The 14,466-nt window shown below is 33.8% G+C and overlaps 1 protein-coding gene across 1 annotated transcript in view; it reads left to right on the forward strand.

Moving 5' to 3' along the window:
* The first annotated feature begins 1,126 nt into the window (after positions 1-1,126).
* LOC134249249 (ras association domain-containing protein 2-like) overlaps positions 1,127-14,466 on the forward strand; it is a 22,554-nt gene continuing 9,214 nt past the window's right edge. Inside the window, exons 1-5 of the mRNA XM_062731618.1 lie at positions 1,127-1,711; positions 3,107-3,201; positions 7,382-7,728; positions 12,491-12,569; positions 13,810-13,977. Coding sequence (XP_062587602.1) covers positions 1,672-1,711; positions 3,107-3,201; positions 7,382-7,728; positions 12,491-12,569; positions 13,810-13,977 — 729 coding nt within the window. The 5' untranslated portion in view covers positions 1,127-1,671. The remainder of the gene's footprint in view (positions 1,712-3,106; positions 3,202-7,381; positions 7,729-12,490; positions 12,570-13,809; positions 13,978-14,466) is intronic.

Consider the following 14,466-nt stretch of genomic DNA (forward strand, 5'->3'; position numbering starts at 1 on the left):
TTATTTTTGGAGTTTCATGTTTTCTCTGCTCCCGTTTTATTGTTTAAACGGACTTTAACGTTGAATATCTTCATATTTTCTTAGCCCCAAAATACACACACTTTGGAGTGGTACATGTATAAGGTCTGAAAATGGAAGCTGGTAGCGGTAATTTAAGCCAGATTACGGGCTAATGGATGCTTCTTTTCAACACAATACACAAGATTGGTTGTTCAATGTCAATTTTAATTGCGTGATGCTTATGGATTTTTTTCAAATTTATTAGTTTTAGAAGTATGTTGAAGATTAAAAGTTTGTATAATTGGTATTTAACAATCTATTCTCTCTATGAACAGTGATAAAATTTCCTCTGTCATTAATACAATCATATATAATTGCAATTAAGCACTAGACTTCATTTTGCAATAAATTATATCATGTTATCACCTTATTTATCAAACATCAATGCAGAAAAAATACTTTGACAATGAAAAAAGGCCACGTGTAGTCAAAGAAACACAACGGAAATGTTAAGGAAACACACCGTGAATTTGGGAAAATGACAGATGGCTTAAATTTTATCGACCTTAGGTTGGGGATAGTCTTTCCGATTTGATTAACATTCTGAACAGTTTTTTAGACTACATCAAGGATCTGACCAATTTTAATACCAAAATGAAAAGACTTATCTATATAATATTCTTTTATATTAATTTAGCAGCCATATGGTATATTATTTATAGGAGGCTTATCCTGTTTTATGAACAGTCTGATGAGAACTGCCTTATTAGTAACCTGATTGTCACAATCATCTTGTTCCGGTTTTACTATTAAAATAAAACAAGATATATGGAGGGTGAATATCAACTTATCTTCATATCTTCCGCATTTTCTTAAAAAAATTAATCAATAAAACATATTTTAGCCGTCATTTTTGTCCCACTATCATTCAGGATATATACAACGTGGTCATTGAAATATAAATTTTGTCATTTAGGCCTAATGTAGTGATGAAAAAGGATGCAATGCAAGATCCAGAGGTTGTGTTAATCATGATATCGATTCAAAAATGAAACCCATGAATAAAACACAACTGTGATATCACCTCATTACTAAGTCAGCCGTGATTGCTCATGCTAACACGAGTTCAGCCTTAGTTATGTCGCAGACATCGGACACCTAAGAATGTATCACATTTCATGGGATGTTGGGCCAATAACGTGTCCCGCCCCACATTGTTATAAACTAAATGAGCATTTGTTGACCTCGAAATACCTTTAAAAATGTTATGAGATTTGGGCTCAAGAGAGCGTGAAGTTCGCGAGGGTTGCAGGCTTGACAACTTATAGAGAACAGTTCAATTGCGAGACATTCCTAGTGGATAAAAACATTGTTTTCTGCGAGGATCAGCAGAAGGTTTTCAAATCCTTCCAAATGTGGACTTTAAACTTGAGTATATACTTCAAATGTTTACACCTGGAGTTGATTTGAATACCCACTTTGTTCGATTTCAATGGTCGATGTCTTATCGACATGCTCTGTGATTTTTCAATGCCACCAGTTCCTCTAACACAGATCACAGGAGTTTAATTGTCAACGGATTTTCCTTGTTTATATCAGGATTTTTATACTATATGCTAATATGAAGATGAAACAGAAATCAATATATGATCTCTGAAGCTAACGTTTGCCATGGATAAATGTCCCAAATGCGGAAAAACTGTCTACTTTGGTAAGTACAGTCGTCTGTACAATAGAGCAAACGTGGTAACAGCTTTAAATGGTATGAAACACAAATGAAATGCATTATGTATACCTTTTACCTGATTTGAAAATTAAAAGAAATGTATTTGGTTATTCTAGCAGTATATAAAAGATAAGCAGATAAGAGAGTTTTAGAGGTTTTTGCCCCTTTTTTAATAAATAATGCTCGTTTTGCAACACTTTAGCTCCAGCTTTTTGCGTCATCTTTGAAATATTACCCAAACCAATTTTGGGAAATAAGGAAGAAAAATAACGTATAAAACCTGTAACAGGTTTATAAAATATTTAAGGGGTTGTCGTGAAGTCTTGATTGAAAATCAATAGAGTTCTGTTCTGTAAACGGACGCCTATTTTTACTTTGTATTTGAACAAGAAGCTACACATGGGGCAATAAACTTGCAACAATATGTCCTGGAACGGTGAAAACTTGGTACAGCCCCAACTGTGACAGAGGACATCAGTAAAACATTTGTTTTTAGGAGCGTGACAAATGTAAAAGCTTGACGTAGAGTGGTCCATTAATTAATCCGCATGCTTAATGCTTCTTGTAGCGTAATAAAGACGGTCCATATTTCAACGCTACCATGTATTAACTGTTTTATTCTTCTCATAAAAAGTAATACATGTTATTTACAAAGACAAATGAGAATAAAATTTGAAACAAACTCATGGTCTTTGCAATTGTAAACATCTCCTGGCAATAAAATTCGCGACTTTTGTTTAGAGATCTTGACCTGAGTTACAGGAGAGTGTTTTCTAATCTCATACAGGTAGACATTTGACCCACTGTATCATTTTACTCCACAGGGCGTCGGCAAATTAAACCTAGCATATAATAGGTGACTTTTCTCATTTTTAAAGCACGTTTATCTATGAAAATCAACATAGTATATTTGTAAAAGTTTATTATGTAAATACTTCCCTGGCCTAATATCTTTAAATTAGGCAGAATTTTCATTCATACGATGTTCTAAGTGAACAGTGTTAATGGATTTCATTTTAATTTTTGAGTTCCCTGTACCATATACCTGTATCTATATAAACAAGAAAGCTAGATAATCTGACCAATAACATCGACATGGAGTGAACTTAATAAAGCTGTACAATAATCCTTAAAATTCATTGACAATCATTTTTGTAGTGCATACATTCCGTAAAAGTCCATAAATGTGACTGATTATGTATACATGTATTATGACATACATTGCTTAAATTTCATTTTATTAATGTCCAGTTTTCAAAGTTTCAATAAACTTTACGTGTCATATATTGGATGACTTGACACTTTTGTATATAATTGAATGTGTACACATATACATATGAATTTGAAATGTACCTTTGCTATAAATGTTGTCCATTTTAGCTGAAAGAAAGACCTCACTGGGGAAACAGTGGCATCCCAATTGTTTGAGATGTGAAGAGTGTGGAAAAATCCTAGCACCGGGTCAACATGCAGAGGTATATAGATATACTCAATAAAATGGAAATCATATAAACCAATAAATCAATGGATATAAGAAAAGATACATAATCTTTCTTGGAAACGAAAAGGTGCACTTCATGAAAGAAATATATACCATGCAGAAAACGATCGGCATACAAGCTCAAAAGTCCACCCAAACAATACAAATTAAGAGCAGACCACACAAGGGCCTCTAAAACATCGATATCAGAGGTGGGATCAGGTGCCATGAGGGAGTGAGCATCCACTGCCGACCACCCCCCCCCCCTTCAGTGTTCTCCTTGTTATGATCGGGAAATAATCGAACAGTCTATCGTCAGTTTAGTGTACATGTATATAATGGTCTAACAATTAGTTTGAAAAACGTTAGCATTTGATTATAATTGATAGATTTTATTTGCTGACAAGGTCATTATATCGACCATAGAACTGAAAAAAAATTTACTTAAACGAGGCTGTTCATATTATTCTTTTATCAACTTGTTTGTCAATAACTTACTTCTTTTCAGAAATTGTTTACTCTTAGAGCATGTGCTTGTGTATCGAATCAACTGAGAGATATAAACCCCGTATGCAGGTGCTAAGATGTATTGCTGCATAAGTAGAATGTATTGTTATGTATACAGGTTTTTGTAAACATATTATTGTTTGATGTTTACGATTAGTGTAAAATATTTACATCCGCTGAATATTTTCTTGATTTCTTGAGAAAACCCATTACGTTAATCACTGCTTGAACTACAATCGGCATGTCGCCTGTACAGATTTCTTGATCAGTGGCTGTTCCATCAATGAAACGTATAAAAACGTTCACATCATTAATACAATAATTAATCGTTTTAATCCTACTTTAAATGATTATTTAAACAGATATAAATATAAACAATAAAATGTCATTCTTTGTTTGTCGCAGCTATTGCAGAAAAAATTAACATAACCCGCTTACGCGGGGTATGTATTTTTTCTGCAACAGCTGCTTCGTTAATTCCAGTAATAACAAACAAAGAAAGCATTTTATTGTTTAAATAATGATGTACAGAAATATTTGAAAGGATTACATTAATTTTATACTCACAAAAATGTAAATGTTTTTAAAAATTATATCAAATATGAAATTTAATCTACTGTATTTCATGTTTATAGAGAAATTCAAATCAATAACAAGGACATAGATTTTGAAGCTAAACTGTACATAATAAATTCTGTTCTTGGGATTATTACCTAGTCTGTTCTCAATTCTGTTCAATAAATCTTCTGCATATTTTTTCGTCAAAATCAATCGATAGACAGAACAAAGATTCTCTCAAAAGAACGATAGTCTAATTTAATGTGTTTTTGACATTATTATTATTATTATTATTATTATTTTTCTTCTTCTTCCTGGAACTTTTTTGTCCGGGAATGATCTTGTAAACTGTACGTCCGATGTAAGTAAAACCTTTTTAGGGTTAGTAGACATGTTATTAGATTCAAGGTCATTTTGTGCTTGAGCGTGCAGTGCAACACGTGAAATGTAATAGCCACAACTGTTCTATTTTTAAATGAAATGCTTTGAAACTCATAATGTGAGGATATATTAGTAGTATAGACATCGACATGGTGAAAATGTCCCGCGCATGCACGTGCACTTCGCTCTGTTGGCTTAAAGTCTCAATATCTTTCTTGTTTTTTACGAAATCCTTTGAAATTTTGAACATAGCCATGCATGACATGAAATAAAGCAATTGGCTGTTATATAATATTGGCTGAAACTATAAACAGCTATAACTTCCTTGGTTTTCAACAAAATGGGATTTGAACATAGAAAATAAATTGTATGGTCACCATGCACATACATACACGTGCGTGTACATGTGCTGCAATCTGATTGGCTGAAACTTTTCTATTGTAATTCAGGTGGAATTTAGAACATAGATAGATGTAATGGACTTTTCATATGGTCACCATGCTCATCATTGCACGTGAAAGGAAAAATCAAACATACACAAAATTTTTTTTTTATAATTTTGGAAAATACTTTAATAAGTATATTAAAATATAAAAAATGATATGGTCATGCATATGCCCACATGTATCAATGCTAAAGTTTAAATGAGACTTCTTTGTTAATGTTGTTAAAATCTCAGATGCATAGAGGTTGTCTTATTTAATGAAGCTTACAGGGAATATGGCACCAAAAGGGAGTTGGGGAGCGTTTGGGGAACATCTGTAACGGTCCCCGTTACAATTAGCACTAGTTTAATGTGTTTTTGACACACTTAAAGGATTACTCGCAGACTGCTGTTCTATCAGTCATTGGGTGCGTTCACAGTTCTGCCGTTGGTAGACAAAAGTTGCCGTTGGTAAAATTAATTACCATTGGCATGCCACTGGTACCAATGTTTTTTGCCATGTATATTTTTCTCAGAGTGTGGTTAGTGTTGGTAAATGACGTCACAGCTAGTTACAAATAAAACAGGAAATTTCATCATTCTTTTTAAAAATATATATATAAAAGCATATCAAACACTTATATTCATGATTTTGAAGTATTACAATCCATTAAATGGATTATAATTTCTAAAGAAGTGTGAAATGTGGTTTGTTTGTCGGATATTCTGCTTCGATTTTCTTGTGTCTGGCATAATTATAAAGAGTTGAAATGTCTCCATTGGAATTGGTAACATTGGTAAATATTTGCCAATTTCAGGGTTTGTACAGTAGGATTTGTACCAATGGTATATTGAAAGTTGGTACTAATGGTAGAACTGTGAACGCACCCATTATTGGATTGTCTGATCAGCTGTAAAACACGCGGTTCTTCTGTCATTGATCGAATCCTTGTCCCGGTCCAGGCATGTTTTAGGAATAGAACAATGATAAATGAATGAAAGAATTGGCTGTTATATAATGTTCACTTCAGACAACAAAATTACGAAGTAAAAAATTGGTCACGATTTACGGAGTGAGCATCTTCTATTTAGGATTTAATGACATTTTTTTCATATACATTATCATTTATGGATATACAAAATTAACGAATTTTTTAAAATGATGTCTGTTCCGGCTGTTCCCACATGTAAATAGCATCACAGTACAAAATTGTGGAACTTGGTTTTTGTACATGAACCTGGGATCTTAAAAATGCTTTATAAGTAAGTCCGGGACGCGTATACCCAAACACGTGTCTATTTCTTTTGCCAAACTTTCCGATGTTAATTACAAGCCCGAAACGTTAACAGATGCTTGCAATCAAAAATTTCCTTACAAATAAAAAAGGAAATTCATTAAAAAAAATATAAAAGCATTTGAAACTCTTAATAATTTACAAATTTATGGATTTCAAAGTCTATTCTGGTCTGGTATTCATATAAAGAGTTGAGATTTAGAATTCGAATATTTGATGTGTTTTATAGGACTTGCAAAAAAGAGATATGTGTAATTGCTAGCATGATGAATTCGAATTTGGCGGTACTTGCGAACGAATGCGCACAAAATATTTTTATTATATGATTGATTATTTCCTATATCTGATTGGTTAAGATCCAATAATGTGGACGTTTTTTACTACATAGATTCACTTGCACGTGATTTTCCAGGTTAATATAAGAATTTATTTTGTCAACATTGGTCTATAAATAGATCAAGAAATTCAATTTTATACTAATAATTTTGGAAAGCTGATTTACTTACTTTTGTCCTCGACTCAGATGAACATAACTTATAAGGGATCGAGTTTATTGATAGGGGGTTGATTTTCCGAGGGACAGGGACCCCCCCTCCAAATAAAATCTAACTGACAAGTAAATTTTTACTTTTGGTTTATCTTAACAATGTTCAATATCTTTTAATTATTGAACAATATATTAAAGTAATTATTGCTGTTTTAAGTCAATACGATGATATAGCCACCTCAGGAGTACAATATTATTATACTCCTTAGGTTGCTAAACCATCGTATTTTGACCCCCCCCCCCAAAAAAAAAAAACAGTAATAATTGTTTAATATTCGAATAATAATTAATTTTTTTAAAAATATGAATTTGACATTTAACATTACAATACAAAAATAAAAGCATAAAAAATATTATTTGAACAATTCTTTTGATTATCTCTGTTGAGAAAATCAAGACATGCAAGAAACCCTAGTTTGGTAAATGAAAGATTTCATATCGATTTTTTTAAATTAAATTTCAGAGGAAAGGGTTGCCATATTGTCACAAACCATGTTATGCCAAGCTATTTGGCCCCCAGATGATGGGATATGGTTCCAATGTGGTGTCACCCGCAAACTTCAAGAGAAACGGTGACGGCACACTTTATAACGGAGAATATGATTTTGATTTGAAAGAAGTGTTCGAAAGTGGAAAGATGATACACAGTAACGGCAGTCCGCAACATAACATTAGTCCCAAACTGAAACGCAATTCTCACGAAGTGCGTGAAGCCAAAGCAGTCCCAAATCAAATCATGGAGTTTGACTTTTTCTCCAGTCCCCCAAAGAAAACTCCCCAAAAGGACCCGTCAGAATACACACCGCGAGAGTGAGTAGTTTTATCTTTGAGTGGCGTGTTTATAAACCAAATTTTACTTGTAAGGTTTATATGGAAATGTATGTTTAAAACATTTAGGCTCTAATACATTTCAATTTATACTACTCAGCTTACTTGATTTAATCCCCCATTAGTTGATTAGGTCTACATCCAAACATACAGATTGGCTGGGTGGGGGGGGGGGGGCTTTATATAATGTGAAGTCCACCATGAAATATCCAAGCTGCAGAACTGTAGCTCTCCAAAAAAAATATATATTGATAGACCGGAGAGCTACAGTGCCACCCATTTAAACAACTGTATATTTATTGCGCACAAAAAAGTGCGCTCGGTACTGGATTTATTTCTCCATGTTTTTAAAACTGTCAGCTCAAAATGTTACTAACCGTGTGTTCCTAACATATTCTTTCACTGTTTCCATAACAAAACATTCCGTATAATTGTGTTTAATAGCCCTCCTGGCTCTGAAATTGAGATCATCGAAAATTTCGCCTATTTATACTGCCATTTTGGTTTCCAAGATAATTCGGTCCAACGCGCTTCATACAGATGTAAACTACGAAAGCAATTGATAGAGGAGTAAGGGCTTTATTGAAATATAGTTTTTTTGCAATTGAGATAAGAATTTGGAAGATTTAATCCAGAACCGAGCGCACTTTTTTGTGCGCAATAAATATACAGTTGTTTAAATGGGTGGCACTGTAGCTCTCCGGTCTATCAATATATATTTTTTTCGGAGAGCTACAGTTTTGCAGCTAGAAATAACCGAAAGATGCATCACTTTGATTATTTTTTGTGGGGGTGGAGTGTCTGTAGAGATATTCAGTTGTAGGAACGTGTAATCTGCATTTTATTTCCCGCTCTGTAAATTGTTCGATTAGCCCAATAAGACAACATCCGCCTCTGGATTTTTTTTATTTTGCGCGAGTTATTCCCCTTTACCCGGAAATCTCCTCAAGCCCAGCTTCCGCCAGATGTATTATCGTTTTACAAGTTGTTGTTTTTGATGATGCTTGTGGAAGGTTCGACGCGAAAGAGATAGAAATGAACAGGTAAATTGGACACCGGTAATCTGTACCCATTATCGCTTCCTTATTCGTTTATCGTTGTGGTTTTATCACAGATCTATTCACCTGATAAAAGGTAATCAGGTGATATTCAATATTGAGTCGTAGTCGTGACCTTTTAGAGCCTTTCCTATGTTGCAATTTAACAATGATTACATTTATGGCGTCATTTAAATAGATATAAAATTTTCATCGGTTGTCATATGATCTTGATTTTAAATACATGTAAATCCATTCATGTTTGTCAATGATGGTCCAAGCAAATATAAGAGGGGGGTGGGGGGGGGGGTCCTAGAGCTACAGGAGACTTGTTAGGGTATAGACGGATGGTGTGCACTCAAATTGAATGTGATCTCCTTAATTCAAACTTTAAGACGTTTATCTTAGATATGTCAGACTGACTGTTACTATTGCTTCTTATGGACCCTCAAGTACAGTCTGTTCAGAAATTGTCTAGTGGATATTGGTCTATTACAATTGTAACAGGAAGGGAGAAAGTGTATGGCTGGACCAGGAATCGAATCCGGGACCTCTGCATCTCCAGTCAGTTGCTCTACCAACTGAGCTATCCAGGCTGATATCCACGGCCCAAACCATTACATTGATTTCCTAACTCCTTAAATGGTCTTCGCCCTCTATGATCACATAAAACTTCAAAATTATCAGGGATTACATAGTAATTTTTTAACAAATTATTCACAATAAATTTTTTTTTGTAATTTTTTTCAGGTGCTCTACCAACTGAGCTATCCAGGCCAATATCCTCAGCCAAAACCATTACACAATATGCATACATGTAGTACAGCATTATTATCTACAATTAATTATAGATTATAAGGTTTGTTATGAACTGTGCACAGAAATTAATTGGTTGTTCAGTCTCTGGCAGGGCTTAAATTTCACTCACATCACTCAGTCAGAGAAGGGGGGTTACTCTAAATTACCTGGTATGTTGCAGCAGCACTGCCAAAAAGAAATATGATGTAAATGCATGTATATAAATAAATGCTAACAAAATTTGGCTAATTTTGTCAACTTTAAAAATAGACAGCAGGCATATGATGCCTGTCATTTAATGAAAGAGCATTCTTGACTAGCTGGAGGAAAAAACAAACATCCGTGATGATATACGTAAGAGGTTATTTTATGTTTATAATAATCAGGAAAATGTATAAACTCATCTGATGTGGTGTTTGAATCTGATCGATATCTCTCTTTGGAATCAACTTAATGCTGCTTATAAATATGAAATCATGCAGTGATGGTCAGATGGTTTGGACTTTCTGGAAATTTATTTTATTAGGTAGATAGATGTAGCTTGCCTGGACATACACCACATGTGTATGCTGCCAACTCCTACTATATAAAGTCACTGTTCCAATTAAGTTGGGTAAAATTTCTGTTTGCAATATACATTGTCAAATGGAACATTTTATCATCTTTAAAATGTGACAATTTTTAATGAAAATTTAATGAGAAGAGTCCACTTAGTTAAAAATATCGTAAAAAATGCAACATTTTAGGATTGGCTCCTCTCAAAAAAATTGGATATTTCAAATACCAGGGGATATGTCAAGGTCATGCTAAGTTAAGTAATTGCGATAACAAGTATTCCTACTATATAAAGTTGCAGTTCCAATTAAGAAAAGAACAAAAACAATTTCTGTTTGCAATATACAGTGATATTTAAGTATCTCGAAAAATTGATATTTCAAATACCATGGATATGTCAGGGTCATGAAGTAGTCCAAATCACTTTTGTATAGTGCTGCCAATTCCTTCTATTAAGTCTTTTAAGAGACTGTTCCTATAAAGTTGGGGGAAAACTAAAATGTTTTCTGTTTGCAATATAACATTCAACTTCAGAATCTTGAACACTAATATCTCAAGTATACCATGATATGTCAAGGTCATTAGGAAGTCCAAATCACCTATTTTCTGTATTTTTCCCTCAATATCTAGAGGTTTTCCTTTGTCCCATCAAGTTTGGCATAAAAATTAAGGTTTGACTGTATTTTTTAGTGCTCCAAAAATTAAATTTAATTTATTTCATTGAAGTATCTGCAGAGAAACACTTGTTTTATAATAAAGCTGCTGTATATATGCTTCCCACATTTGGCAGGGGAAGATGATAATATTTTTACTAACTGATGTCAAGGTCAGTGGCCAAGGTCAATCCCAGTGGTATACATATTATATATGTAAAATCAGTAATTCTGATGTACCTGTATACAAAATTTAAAGATTATACTTCACAACACAGTAACCTGCAAAAGAAAATCAAAATTATAGACACAGACAGACAGGTATTATAAATTCATGGTCTGGATTTAGTATAACATATGCTTAATAATTTTCCATTGACCCCACAAGGCATATAGTGCTTATTATATATGTATAACATATTTATCAGTTATAAGGAGTGCATGGTTTTTGTCGCTGTTGTAAGAAAATATTGATAAATTTTTCTTCCTATTTACTTAAAATATTCTTATCAGAGTTTTGTTCAATGTAATGTGTAATATTGATAACTGTCTGTAGGGGGAGTTTCAATATCAAATTATTATGCAGGGCAGGCAAGGCAGGTAGAATACAGACAAAACTGAAAATAGTTCAGGGGGTCAGTCTTAGAAGGTATTTAAATACTGACCCATATACCTCAGCCTATTGTAGCCCCATATAGAGCAGTATTTACTAGCCCACCATTAATATTCAATCAGTCCATATCAATAATGATCAAATTAAGCATTTGATAGCCTTTAGACTGTTAAGGAATCTCCACTCATGCGTTCCTAACATCTTACACCTGTGTGTGTGTGTGGTTCAGTACTGTGTCACGGTAAGAACCCAGTGTAATGAGGTAGAGGGCAGTGATTGCAGGTGATGTTAGGTGGGAGAGAGAGGGAGATGTAAATTTTATTTCCCTCCCTATCAATACTGATATTACACCTTGACCTGAACTCCACACACTGCAGGAACTATTACGATGCTCTAGCTATGTCTCAATGGCCAGCTATCAGTTCACTGTACAGTCCTTATGGATTTATCTCTACATGTCCGTCTAGCAGTCATGCAGCACTATTTTTAAGTTGTTTTACATTTTGTCACCTAAATTACCCTAATTATATATCTCTGTGTGTAATGATGGTGAGGCTGTAAGACTATGTGTGTTCTTTGATTGTTTTCGAGGGACAAAATGGAGACAATAATTGATTACGAACAGGAAACCTTGGTTGACTTGGCGGAGTAAGTATGAACGATGTTTGGGATTACAGTTTTGAAATTTTTGTCTTACCTTTGTGTTTTTGTTTTGCATTTTTGAATTCACAAGATTTGCATAAATATGTCAGTCGTTTGATGCTGTTGTCTAAATTCCAACATTTTTTTGACATTGATTTTTATTCTAGCTGATCTAGTTGATACATGCTTAAGACCGTGGTTTGTATGTGGAATACACAAATCTCTAGAAAACTAACACCGAGTTGTTTAGGTTACCCTTGTATAATAATAACAGGTTTTTCTTGTGAATGGTTTGTTTGGCATGATTTTTTATTGAAACGTGCAGCAGTGTAAAGAAACTGGTGAATAATTGTGTATGTTTTATTCATTACATTTGTACAGTTTGTTGAATCTTATCAGTACCCTCAAGTATTTCTGTGCCTTTAACGATTTCATTTCTATTGTAGACGAGAGCTCATAAAGAAGATAAGTGAATTCAATGCTTATTATGAAGGCAAGAAAAGACAATCCCTAACTATCAAGGAGGTGTGTATATATGGATTTATCATTTTGAGTTGATTAAATATATTTAAGTCATATATCAATACCAAAACTATGCATACCTTTATACACTGGTAGGAAGATTTATTTTTAACAACATGTATATTCCTGGTAGTGGGATTGGGGACAAAGCATTAGATTTATTTTTTTCTGTGACAAATTATTGTATATGACAAAGTTTTTTCCAATGCGAGGCTTCCAAAACCAATTACTAAATTAGATTCTCTGTGTTGTAAAATATCTGTGATTATATATTGCCATGCATTTTGCTCCACTGGGACATGAGTTCTCAATTTCCATATAATTTATCACATACTAAAATAACAATTTCATCAAAATTAACATAGAAATAGTGATTTATCATCAAATGTTTACCCACCAAATATCTCTTGTTGTGACATATGGAATACACGAAATGCCAGCAATCACTAACGATGAACAAAAATAATTTCAACAATGTGTTGTTAATTATCAGAAATAATCAAGCTAGCCAATCAAAGGGGCAGCATTTGTTTACCCATTACATGTATCAGTCACTGCCTGTACATGTATACTGCAGTGCTTCTAAACTGTCCAATCTCTTAATTTTCTTGGAGCCATTTTTCTTTGAGAGGAATAAGTGTTTTGACTTTCTCAGTGGTCATCATGTCTCTTTGGTGTCTGTTAACCAGGATTATCAGATACATGATAGGGATACTGAAGAGGAATCTACACTCGCTGGTCAGGGGCGGCCTAGAGATGGCAAAGTTAACTATAAACAGAAGCTTAGCCTGAACTAGAGATTTATCTTTAATAATAAACAATCTGAGAAGGAATGATGGATATTTATAATTTTCCATGGAACTTGTTTACTTCAGTGTATGTACAATGTACACATGAAAGGTGTGAGAAGGGAAATGTAAGAGGAATAAGAAGCTTGCATGGCCTTAAATATCCAATTCTACTGAGGATATTACCATAAGGACAATAAATGCTATAGTTAGACTAAATATACCGATAAACTATAATTAAAGGTCAAGGTTAAAGATATGCTAGGTCAAGGTCATATCTCAAAGTGGATCAGCATTTTAATATACACTCTTGGGGTACATGTAACAACAGTAATGTGTATATACATGCGGCAATGAATTATTGATTTATTATTCATTTTATTTATTAATTAATAATTGTTACTCTCTGTGTTTAAAAAGTATTTGACTTAATTTCTGTTAAATTGTCATTGTAGAGGACAGATAAATTGGTGATAGAAGGACCACTCCGTATTTACTGGGGGGTTGTAAAGCCAATCAAGTTACAGGAGTTTGACAACGTACCCTCAGTCCCGTCTCCGACATCATGGCGACACAGTTTTGTTCCCGGAGACCGAGTCCCAGAATCAAGTCCAACTCTAAAGGTATGAGTACATTGTAACAGAAACACAGGGTTGTCCCTAAGACATATTAATAATTCTGGTTATTCTGGGACCCTCCCACCCCTCCCCAAAAAAATCTCATGTAAGATGCAGGAATCCATACACCTTTAGACTTTTTAATGCCTCTCTGTTATTTGGATTCTTGTATAGGGACAAACCTGGAACCATCTTTGGTACCTCACAGTCAGTCTTGTGTACCACTGGAAGATTAACAATGCATGTTGCCAAGATATAATTGACATACTTCTATGCTCTAGGGATAAATTAGAGAAGAGTCGAAATGGTGATTAGACAAATCAAAAAGGTCAAATTCAACCCTAATTTATTTCTTAATAAAACAGTAACTGTGTTTAATTTGTGTGCCAAAGATGTCATACAATGTATTAAGGAGGTGTATTTATTACAGTTTAGCGTGACTATGATCATGGTTTTTAGTGCATTATGAATAAGACCACGTTATTGATTTTGTTT

Source organism: Saccostrea cucullata, unplaced genomic scaffold, assembly GCF_032062105.1.
Source record: "Saccostrea cucullata isolate Sc308-1 unplaced genomic scaffold, CSIRO_AGI_Scuc_v1 ctg1757, whole genome shotgun sequence".
Taxonomy (NCBI): Eukaryota; Metazoa; Mollusca; class Bivalvia; order Ostreida; family Ostreidae; genus Saccostrea; species Saccostrea cuccullata.